Genomic DNA, 12,820 nt, shown 5'->3' with positions numbered 1-12,820 from the left:
AAACCTCGGAGGATAGAGTGCCAGATAAAACACAAATCCTTAATTATGTGGGTAGAGCTGAAGGAATAAATTTAACCTGGTCATGAATTCTGCCCACAAATCTGAGACTTCGACTCCATGTGAATATTTTCTTCATTTTTGGAAGTTTCAACTAGAATTACTGAATACCATTTAACTGTAATACTCTTCAGGAGATCTAAGCTCTCGGTTAATTACATGAGAATGGAACAAATATCAGTACAAAAGCAGATAATCCAAGTGATTTAAAGTTGTCATTGGCTATATTTTTTATTTTGCATAATACGTTTGTTGGATAATTTCCTTCTACATTTGCTAACTGATAAGAACAAGAACTTGTATTCTTTAAGTGCTTTATGTTTAGGCACTTTATGTTTAGTGCTATAGGGGTGAGATGGTTGGAGTGAGGGAGGCAGGCACTCTAGAATTGCATTGGTCTTGGGGGAGTCTGAATCCCAGGTATTGTTAACTAATCCACAAAGAAGACTGGAAGGAGTTAATAATTACCCAACAAATATTTTTTGGGGTCTAGCACTACTATATGCTAGGCCTTGTGATGAGTAAGATTTGCTGAAGAATGCACAGTTCCTGCCTTAGAACAGTATTGAAGGATAATAATAAGTCCATGTGATTTACCTGTAAATGTAGGCAGCTTCCTACTTGATAGTTTTTCCAAAAATTTTCCATCTTCTTTGTTTTTGAACCCAAGAGTCAAGAGGTATTGTTGGGGAGGAAAAGATGACCAGTCAGCTGTCTGAGGCAACATGTGGACTCCTTGAAGATCTGAAATACAATAGGAAATGAACTAAAGGTTTTGATATCAAAGGGTATTTTCCCCTTAAATTTCAGGAATTGTACTTGGAAGGCATTATAAATACAAATATTAAAGGCACAGTAGAAGTATATGCATCAAAATGTCAAATGCATGATATATCAAAATTTTATTATGGTATGTATTTCATTATTTATGCTTTTTAAAAAATATAAACATACACGGAGCATAGTAGTAAAATATGGTTAGATTACATGGATCTCCTTCTATTCAAAATAATAGAAAGTTCAGGACAAGCTTGCAGGCTTAATATTTTTCTGTGTACTCTTTTCAAGAGAATTTGATTTTTCTGTTCATAGTTTGATTTAAAGAAATAACGTTATATGAAAGGAAAGAGAAAAATTGCCAAGTGAGAATTAAAATATAAGACTAATTAATTTAGTTACCATCCCTCCTGTAATTGAAGAAAATTTGAAATGACAAATATACTGATTTTTGTAATTAGACTTGGAAATAATTCAAGTGTTATGAAAATGGTTGCAAAACAAACTCATATACTTAATGACCATGAGAACTAATATTTACTGAGTACTTATTTTCTACCTTCCCTTGTTTAAGTACTTTGTGCACATTGTCTTTTTAAATCCTCATGATAGCTTTACAAAATTGGTGCTATGGTCCCCATTTTGTGAACAGAAAGTTGAGGGACACAGATAGGATGTGACTTACACAAGAACACAGCCTGTAAGTGGACAAAGCGGGATTCATCCTTGGCAGTCTGACTGCAGAGACTGTGGACCTAACCCCTGCACTCTGCTTTAGGCTTGCTTGGCTCTGGATTACTTTTGAGATATGGACAAATGTCAACTATGGGGTCTTGGTGGCCAGATTCACTTAAATCATTTCCATTCTGAGTGATAACGCTTTGGTTAATTGTAATAGACTTCACAAATGAAGGATGATGAACAGAGGGTTTAATGAGCTCTCCTGACTTAACACTGCCAGAAAGGGAAAATGATGCAATTCCAAATATCCTTCAGTTATGATTTGGTTAAAGGTCAGTTTTTAATGTAGAATCAGAACTGAAATGGGAATGATTCAAATACAGCCTTCATTATTTATCTGTAATATGCCTTTAAAAAATAATAGATACAGAAACCATGAATGTTTTTATCCACCCTCTCTGGCATACTCCATTCCTATTTTTAGCTGCAGAACCCTTTGTTCAAACTAAAATTTACTGAGAAGCCCAGTATACATATATGTTTTAAATATAAGTTATTGTCAAGTTGGCTAACATACAGTGTGTAAAGTGTGCTCTTGGTTTGGGGAGTAGATTCCCATGATTCATCACTTACCTACAACACCCAGCGCTCATCCCAACAAGTGCCCTCCTCAGTGCCCATCACCCCTTTTCTTCTCTACCCTCCCCCCCATCAACCCTCAGTTTGTTCTCTGTATTTAAGAGTCCCTTATGGTTTGCCTCCCTCCCTCTCTGTAACTATTTTTTTTCCTCTTCCCTTCCCCCATGGTCTTCTGTTAAGTTTCTCAAGTTTCACACATGAGTGAAAACATATGATATCTGTCTTTCTCTGACTGACTTCATTTTGCATAATACTCTCCGGTTCCATCCACGTTGCTGCAAATGGCAGGATTTCATTCTTTCTCATTGCCAAGTAGTATTCCATTGTGTATATAAACCACATCTTTATCCATTCATCGGTTGATGGACATTTAGGCTCTCTCCATAATTTGGCTTTGTTGAAACATTTGTATAAACATTGGGGTATATGTGCCCCTATGAATCAGAACTCCTGTATCCTTTGAGGACCCCAATATTTAAAGTTGATAAAAGTAGAGCTGTTCTGTTTGGAGCCTGGAACACCAACTACCCACCCGCATGACTGTAACCCGTTCTACACCCTACATGCAATAGTCACCTTAAACCCTTCCACAGACCAACAATTTTTCAAAGCTCTTTGACACATTTGGTTAATCAAATAAAGCATGGCTATCAAACAGAGAGTTAACATGTATGCTTATTGAAAAAAACAAAATATCACAAAATATCTTTTAAACACAAACACAGAACAAAATATATTAGACATGCTTTAGTCTTTCTTTGGTGACTCAAGATCAGGTAATCCCTTGATGTTATTGAGAGCCAACATTTATCTGGCACTTCTGTGCTATACACTTTTCCAGGATTACCCTTTTCACTCAACAACTATGTAGGTGGGCCTATTATGATGCTCACATTGCAGACGGCAAAACCAAAGCTTCAAGAAGAGTTTGCAAACTTGCCTAGGATCACACAGGGAGCAAATGGAGCCATCAAAATTGAAAGTCAGGCAGCTGGACATCAAAACTTGACTCTTAAAACTATCCCCATGACAATTAAGCCATGACAATAATCATTATTCTAAGAATCAATGGGAAGCGTGTTACAGAAGCACAGCAATGCCAATAAGTAGATGGTTTTAATAGACATGATTCTAGATAGGACATTTCCTACTCTATCTAGAAAAGTACACAGCAAGCACAGAGTTCTCAGACCTAATAGAGTAACTTTTAGGTGCTTTAACATGCAGATTTAACACGGCTCTTTAGTTGGTGTTTGAATCACAAACTGCTTCTTTTTTAAAGACTGTCTCGTTTCTCTAAGCAAGGTAAAAATTGTGATTTTTGCATTTAAACTTCAAAGGTGCAGGAAGTTTCCTTGCTTTTGAAATCTTCTGTAGATAACCACAGGCACATCTTCTGCTTCCAGCCTAATACTGTCTAGTTGTATATAGTAATGGAAGAGTTCACCAGTTTGGCTGAAGTGGCCAAGAACCTGATCATGTAGAAAGGCAACTAAGTAAAAACAAAAAGGACACTAACTCACCCTTCTGATATATGATCATATTTAAAAAAAAAATTTAACACTTATTTACTTTTGGGAGACAGAGAGAGACAGAGCAAAAGTGGGAGAGGAACAGAGAGGGAGACACAGAATCTGAAGCAGGCTCCAGGCTCCCAACTGTCAGCACAGAGCCTGATGCGGGGCTTGAACTCACTAACCATGAGATCATGACCTGAGCTGAAGTTGGATGCTTAACCAGCTGAGCCACCTCGGTGTCCCTCACGTTTATTTCGATTGTGGTCATCATTTAGCATTCTATAAGATACCTAAATTTATAAACTGTCAGCATTTTCAGGAATTAGCATACTCTGGAGATCAAGGCCAGAAGGTATGTGATCTTTGGCTACAGTTTGCTCTTTAACTTGGTTTTGCTCCCTGACTTACAAGGCCTGAGGCTTTCAGGCCATGCTGGGGATGATGTTGGGGGCTGTTCCATGGAGATGTCCTTGGCGTCTTGGGTACCTTTGGAGGGCAAGAGGCCCCCTGAATAGGTGTGGATAGGCTTTATGTCTGCTCTGACCTCCACACAAACCCAGAGTATATCTAGACATAGAAGCTTCTGGATCCCAGGGCTGAAACTTCCTGTCAGCACCTGCTTCCAGCTCAGAGGGGGTTCCTAGCAGGACACCTTTAAAGCTTTAAGGCCTACATTGATAGAAATGATAGGAGGCTCCAGAGTGCCAAAGTTCAGAAGTGATTAGGGTATGCTGGACATGGGCTGGTGTTGGCAGTAGGCTTGCAAGAGGCATCTTGAGATTTGTCATTTTCTGGTGCAGCTCTATTGCCAGAAGCAGCCAGATGTTTGAGGGCTCAATTACATAAATAAATGGGGAGTTTGAAAGGTTGACCTCTACTTGCTCTTAAATATTTGGTGGATAAAGAGGAGAATGGCACTGATAGTGGCAGTGATTAGATTGACTAGTGAAACTAATGTTAGCAATATAGCTAATTTATCATAAAATATGCTTGCAAAAATAAAAGTATCTTCTGTTCCTTTCAATCCCCTGTTTTATCTCATGTGTTCCATCTATTATGAACTTCTAGTTGAAGTTTTAAGACATGAGAGGCCCCTACATTCAAACTGTTAAATTTAGAAAAAAAAAATTTTTTAAAGTATCATTCTTATTCCATTTGTATGCAGAGTAAATTGCAGTTGTATGAACATTTAGCCTAGCAGGTGGTCTATGACCCAAAATGACGACATACTTACCAGATGTTGAATCTCATGTAACATTAATTTGAGTGCTAATTGTTCTCAATTTTATGCTCATAAACCTCTACCTACGTCCGAAAAGCCCTGTGCCCCTGATGGATATGAAAGTTAACCAGATTGTATTGTTCTTTGGTAGGAAAGTTGAACTGATTAAAAATGTTCGCTTTGCTTCTGTCATTCCAGAAGAAAACACGAGAAATAAATCCGTTAATGCATTCTTTTACAATTTATCACAATTAGAGGTGAAATTTAGATGACTATGACCAAATTTATTATTAAAAAATCAGTTTTTCAGGTATGTATGATGCAGTTCCAAATTTTTACCATTAGGAAAGTGAATGCTTTAAAAAAGAATATCAAACATAGTTTATGCAGATTAAGTTTCTTGCAAAAACAAAATCTTTAAATTCTTTTTGAAAGATGTCTAACCTCAGCAAAAGAGGATAAAGTTTGCCCTTTATCAAGAACATTTTATTGTACCACAGAAGGCTGGTCTTCAGTGTTATTCATGTTTTCAGGTCTTCAAGTTATTCATGCAGTTTGACCTTCTGTACTGTTTCCCTCCTCCTTCTTCTCCAAGTCACCTACCTGGAGTTCAGTGACAGTCTCTTCTCTTTCTACCTGTCTCTGTCTGTCTGTCTGTCTGTCTGTCTCTGTTTCCTCCTCTCTCCTACACACACACACACACACACACACACACCCTCCTGATTGCTCTTTCTCCCTTGCTCTTCCTGCCTTCTCATTCAGTGGTCTTCCAAGCTGTCCTTGGATCACTGATAAGTTCTTCATACGTACAGTCTTGGTGGCAGGGGGCTGGTCTCTATTCTGATGGCTTTAGCGATTACTGATAAACAAAACATTAGGGATGGAAAGTATAGTCTTACCTGAAAATCTCCACCCAATTCAAACACAGCGTTTCCATATGCCTCCTGGGACATTGCTATTTGCTCATCCTTATAGAAATTACCACCAACAGTGCAGCGAATACATTCTTCAAAAGTGATTTTTATAATCACCACGACTTCCTTCTTCCCTGCTTTTCACCAACGTGTTATAAGGATAACTATTATTCACCCAATTATTTGGGTTTAAAATCTGGAAGCTATCGTTGACTTTTCTTTCCTCTTATTCCCTGACATTTAGTGAGTCTCAAAACTAATTGAATTTGGCCATTATAATACATCTCATATTAACTCCTTTCTTAGCATAACCATTGCTACCGCCCTGGACAGATTTATGATCATAACATCTGGATTACAGAAAACGTTTCCCAACCAACGTCACTGCCACCAGTATCATTTCATGCCAATATATCTCCACACCAGCACCCAATGAATATTTCTGGAACATCGCCTTTGTGGTTGTCACATCCTTCCTCAGGAACTTCAGTGACTTCTTTCCTGGTATTCAAGCCTCTCAACTGTGTGCATCTGTTTCACAATCTGTACCTAATTCCTACATTTTTTCCAGTATAAACCTTAATCATCAGCTCTGCTGATTTCACTAACTTGTACCAGCCTGTGCTTTTCCTGCTTCTGAACTTCTCTTTGTTCAGAAAAGTTCTTTCCACCAAGAAACACTTACATATTCTCTCTCATATTGTAAATGACTATCCTTCCAGATGTACCTAATTTAAGTCCCACCCTGTCCATGAAGAGTCTCCTGAATATTTCAGTATCCCCCTTCAAACTCTTAAAGAAATCTATACTATTCACTCTAGAGTCTCTTAAGGTTTCATGGGGGGTATGTCTTATCTCTTTAACAGGTTTTAATCCTCTTGAGAATGACATCTTCAAGTTATGTTCATGCCCCAAGCATCTAGTGGGTGTCCATCAATATTTGAATCTAAAAACACACTTTTCCAAATCCTGAATTTTTAATGGTAAAAAAGAAAACTTCAGAAAAAATATTTTTCAAAAAAAATAACTTCAAAAAGAACAAATAAAATGTTCAGAGCTTCTGAGATATGACTTATTTCTTTGTCACAGCCTTTGTTCTTTATTTTACCTAAACCTTAAGTGATTTCTGTTCAACGTACGAAGGATGAGTGAAGTAAGATAACCAGCATCAAATAATCCAATGAAATAGATGCTCAAATGAACAAACCAGCTTTTCCTGGATGGAAAAATTAGTTTCATATTCAGGTTGTACCCTGGCTGCAGCTTGTTCTCAGGGAAATATGAAGTCATAGCTACAGAAGAGGACTGGATTAATAGAGAGAGTCTGACTTAGTGAAACTGTCAGAACCACCAGAAAAGCATCTGTGCAAACATGAAATACTGATTGTAGATCAGCAGACTCATCTATATATATGAGGGATAGCTTTATCTGTTATGAAGCTAAATATGCATAAAATAAAATTTAAACTCTCTGGAAGTAAAGTACAAAACATAGATGCCGCCATCATCATCAGTATTTTCTGTTGGACACCTCATCAGAATCACAGCCAACGGATTGTGAATGAACTTTTCAAAGCAAAAAAAAAAAATTTTTTTTAAAGAAAAAGCTTAAGAAATTTAAAAACTCTTTGAGAAATACGCAAATCTGTTAGTGTTCTATCACCACCTTTCTCTAAGTTTCATTTCCTTCTCTATTTTCTGGTGTCTATGTCATTTCTCTGCCCTTTGTCCATAACAAAATGTTCTGACATTTTGGGTTAGAGTGAAATCTCATTTCTAAAGGTCCCAATTGCTCAGTATGAGATGGGACCATGTCAGTTTTATATGACTTCTTTTTACTGATCAGTTTCAGAGTTTAACTTCTACAGTGCCTTCGTAATGCCAACACTTTGTCATTAGTTCTTTCCCAACCATTTTCTGAGTTTTATCTTGTACTCCTTTTAATGCCAATACTTCTATCTTGGAAGTTATCCACAAATTCACATCAGCAAGAAAATAGCAAAAGGCAGCAACTTTACAGCTAAGTTATCATTATTGCCCCCCATAAATAATAAAACAGTTTCTACTTTTAAAAACATAGTATATTGTGATTTTTGCATTCCATGTGTGAGAAAGCTATATATATATAATGAATCTTTGTATAATAAATTACATTTTCCCGTTGACCTTCATTATAATTTCAGAGTTCTAGATGTAAGTGGAAAAAATTGGTTTCCATTCCTAAGATTCTTAATTCTCACTTCAGACTTCTGGTCTACTTCTCCAAAACCAATCTTTGTATTTTTAAGTTTCTTCTCATGACCCATATATACACTTAGAGAAATAAATAATTCCACAGGATTTTTATGTATAGTTCATTTCTATTTCACTTGAAATTCATGTTGATTCCAAAGTTTTATGTTCAAACTGCTGCATTGTATTCTGGGGAAGTGCCTTAATTCCATCCCCACCAAAGTAGATTTGAAACAATACAAATATTAAAGATACTGCTAACCTATCAATATTTACTAGACTCATGATCAGTGAAATAATACAATGTTGTTATAATTCCCATAAACAGCTGTATTTTTGCTCTATATGAGAATTGGAATGGCCATTGGTTGGTTGGTTACCTACTATGTATTCCCTCCTCCTTTTTTTTTTCCCCCTTGGAGAATTCCCTCAATCTCTACTTGCTCTAAAAGTGTGACCTAACTGATGCAGACCAGTCAATACACGGCATTACTCTGAGCTCAGTTTTGGTTCAATTATAAGCATAAGTGCAATTTGGGCTAATGAGAAGAGCAAGTCTCAGGAATTGTGTGGAAGAGGCACTCACTGTTCTTCAGAACAGTGTGATTTGCGATCTCTAATGACATTTGAGCATTTTGCTATTACTCAAGATCTTAGCATTTGAAAGTATGGTACAGGAAGTGGGATAGCAGGCAGAACTTGAGAATAAAGCTGACTGCAGAAAACAGAGCAGTGAATGAGCTGTTGGATTAAGCTGTATTTAAAGGCAGTGCCACCCGTGGGTCTTTCAATAATACAAATCAATTGTTCCCTGCCTCCCTCTCCTCCTTTAAAATTTAAATATAATGAAGTCAGTTTGAGCTGTGATTCCTACCACTTGAAACCAAAGATTTCTGGGGCGCCTGGGTGGCGCAGTCGGTTAAGCGTCCGACTTCAGCCAGGTCACGATTTCGCGGTCCGTGAGTTCGAGTCCCGCGACAGGCTCTGGGCTGATGGCTCAGAGCCTGGAGCCTGTTTCCGATTCTGTGTCTCCCTCTCTCTCTGCCCCTCCCCCATTCATGCTCTGTCTCTCTCTGTCCCAAAAATAAATAAAAACGTTGAAAAAAAATTAAAAAAAAGAAACCAAAGATTTCTGATATAGGGATTTAACTAGTAGTTTGTACATTTCTAAATACTATGGAATCCTTAAAATATTATAGCTGAGATGTAAGACAGTCATAAATTCTTCAAGTTAGCTATCTGGGAAGAATATTTTCCTTATTTAAGACACAACAGTTTGAGGATTAGGAATTAATTTTTACAGCTACTACAAAGATAGCAAAATTGAATGCATCTTGGTGATGCCATTATTATGATAATATTATTATGACATTATTACCAATAATTGAACTTAAATGTATATTAGCATAATTTGTCTTGATCTATGTCATAATTATTACTTTTTCATTTTTGGTTAGATTCTACCTCTTATAGAAAGTGACTGTTGGGTAGTTAACTAAGAATGCATAATAAAGTCTTACATAATCTGAAAACCTCAATTTCCCTTATTATCTGGATTGGTAATCTATGTATTTGTTTGTTTATATCCCAAGGTAGAAGTGTAATGACTTGCCTTACATAAATACATACGACATAAGAAAAAGTGTAAAAGAATGCTTGAGGAAAACACATCAAAAGGAAAAGTAAGAGATGGATGATAAAGCCGCGAGATTAATACACAAAGTGTGTTTTATAAATTTTTATATATTTCTTAGAATTAAACAGGATCAGCTATCTCATTCACAATATTCCTAGAGATTAACACTGGAAAGGAACTACTTATCTGTTTATTAGGGAATAAATTTGAGGAGAGTATTTGGAGAGCTTAGAGTAGGAAAGAGACTTGGAGAGAAGCTGCCATATAAATTGTGTGTGTGTGTGTGTGTGTGTACACACGCACACGTATGTGTATGTGTGTATGCGTTTTGCAGAGCATTATGGATACAGTACCTGTAATACCTGCTTCCTGCCATGTATCCCGTTCCAAGAGCTCCATCTTGCCCTAACTCATTGGTTTTTCTTGAGAAGCTGCAGTAAAAATTTACATTACTTGCACTTGTTTTTGGATTATTAAATGGCATTTCTTTAAATGCCATTCTGTCTGTCTTCAGTCAGATCCTATAAGAAAATATACTATGGAGGATATATTATATAGTTCCAGAGAACTCCAGGAAAAATGCAATCGTGAAAGGTAACAGTAGATGATGGAGACCAGAAGCAAACAGTGCCGTAACCTGCTACTGCAAAGGACAAGTGACCTGTTTGTTGAGAAGACAGAGTAGTGCCAGAAAACCACATTTCCCATTGGAAAGACCAACATTTTCATATTTTAAGAACAGAGACTTTAGCTCTGTATATGGGGGAGTTATATACTTTGGGAATGATTCTCTGTTTCTAACAAGAATTCTGTGGTACAAATACAAGATGATTTATCATCTTTATAACCAACCCGGTCGTAACACTTTCATAATAATACTGGGGATATAAGCTCTTTAATTCTATAACCTTTTCCATTTGAGAAAGTGAATTACAGAGAGGAAAATAGTCTTATCTTGAAAACTCATGATCATGATAAAATTATAATATTTTAAAGAAGAAAGAATAAAATGAGGAATTTTTTATTTCCTATTTTAGAAAGCATAAGAATGTATTATCCTTACTGGTAAATGATGACTGAACAAGAACAGGGTTATAAATTTTAGTAAAAAGCAATTCTTAAAGGTCTATTTTAAAACAATATATTATTCGTCTGAACATACATATTTACTCTTGGGAGTTAAATTGCAATGGAAAGACAAAATATGACTCTATCCACCTCAGTGTTAAAGTAATTGATATCTGATCCAGAAAACTTTTCTATTAAACATTACTAAGCACAGATCCATTACTGAATATTTATTTATTTAGCAAATAAATCTTGATATTTTCATCAAGAGGAGACAGGATATGCTTATTGTATTACTTTATTATTATTAAAATACAACCATGCAAGAATAAGAACTATACAAAATTGCATTATTTCACTGGAATATATGAGTAAAAATCTCAAGCAAAATCTTTATAAATGAAAACATAATAATTCTGGGGCTGATGAATTATTATTTGTTTTATATACCCTGACTACTCTGCATGAATCAAACTGGATTTTTCCTTAAATAAGAAAAATGGATAGCTACACTGTTAAAAATTCAGTAATTTTTTCTCCGTGAAACATAATACAATACAGCTCTATTACAATAGGGATTTAAGATTTTCGCAGGTCTTACCATATTCCCCAAATAGCAAAAGATGCATGGTAAGTTCCCGAGGATATGTAAACCTGGTTGTCCCAAAAGGCAGATTTTAATTTTAACCTTCCTTCATCAGTCTTGTAGAAGTTATAAAGGGCAATATAGTTTAGTACCTGCCACTGAGGGTGAAGGGGTTTTTTCTCACAATAAATCACTAATTTAGTCAGTCTATACAATAAAAAGATTCAAAATATTTATACCTGTTTGCGTTTCAAAATGGATTTATTTTTATAGCTTTTCTCTTTCCATCTGTTTCTCATGTGAGAATCCCTGACATGGGTTACTATGAACTGGGGGCTAGCTAGAGAAAAATGCACTGCCTGGGGAATCTTTATTGTGAAAACCCTTCCCGCTCATTACCGCCACCTCTGCCAGCTATTGCTGGGCTCATTGCACTGTCACGTGACCAAGGAGTAATGAACTCAATACTATCAGGTTTGATGAAGGTGACCTGGAGTTGGGCAGAGTTTCTGAACTGGGGGTTTGTCTGCCAGGCCCTGCTGGGAGAGTTAAATGTGTTAGTCTCCAAGTTTTAATGACAATAACTATTTATCCAGCAAAACTTTGATAGGTAAACTCCTCATCCAAGATCTTCAAGGTATAGATTTTATGACCTTCATCTGTTGATTGTTTATTTAGTTGACCTCTGTAATTTAGAAATTCTTACTTATAACCTAAATTTCTCTTGCTGCAATGAAAACCATATAATTGTGTTCTATCTTCCATAGGGCCCAGTGAGTCTCCTGAAATGTGATCTTTCTGTGGGTGGGTACAAACATGTGTGTATGACAGCATTCACCTGTAGTTGTCCAGGGAAGGATGAGTGAGTGTGAGATAGGAAAGAATGTGTACAATCTCTGAGCGTTTCTGAGTGTAGAGTTGATTGCAAATGAAGGAATGTTTATTCAGTCACTGAGTTCACATGATTTATTGTGTGCATTACAGATGGACTAAGAAGCTGCTACCTGTTATGATGTAAGGCAGTGTATTAGAGTAAAGCTTCCTAATGTAACAACAACAAAAACACCCAACACAGGGGCACCTGGGTGGCTCAGTCGGTTAAGCGGCTGACTTCGGCTCAGGTCATGATCTCGCGGTCCGTGAGTTCAAGAGCCTGGAGCCTGTTTCAGATTCTGTGTCTCCCTCTCTCTGACCCTCCCCCATTCATGCTCTGTCTCTGTCTCAAAAATAAATAAACTTTAAAAAAAAAAATTAAAAAAAAACCCACCCAACACAAAAGCCTCCAAATCTCAGTGATCTTAAGCAATAGAATTTTGGTTTTTGCTCATGTGGGTATTCAGTGGATGACCTTCCACAAGGTAATTCAGGGAATCCAAGCTTCTTTTGTCTGTGGCTTCTTCAGTTCCATGGTCCTATCCACTCAGTCAGTAGCCAGGGAAAGAGAGTTCTGCATGTAGGGTTTTACAGGCCAGGCCTGGAAGTGGCCCACAT

The 12,820-nt window shown here is 36.8% G+C and overlaps 1 protein-coding gene across 3 annotated transcripts in view; it reads right to left on the bottom strand.

The window, feature by feature from the left end:
• The window catches only part of SPATA16 (spermatogenesis associated 16), a 244,958-nt gene that overhangs the window by 44,720 nt on the left and 187,418 nt on the right, over positions 1–12,820 (bottom strand). For all 3 annotated transcript variants that reach the window (XM_019840100.3, XM_045037259.1, XM_003991900.5), the window contains exon 7: positions 655–801. In XM_019840100.3, the coding sequence (XP_019695659.2) occupies positions 655–801 (147 nt within the window). The remainder of the gene's footprint in view (positions 1–654; positions 802–12,820) is intronic.

The sequence above is a fragment of the Felis catus genome, chromosome C2, assembly GCF_018350175.1.
Source record: "Felis catus isolate Fca126 chromosome C2, F.catus_Fca126_mat1.0, whole genome shotgun sequence".
NCBI lineage: Eukaryota > Metazoa > Chordata > Mammalia > Carnivora > Felidae > Felis > Felis catus.
This window is presented reverse-complemented; position numbering and strand designations above follow the sequence as displayed.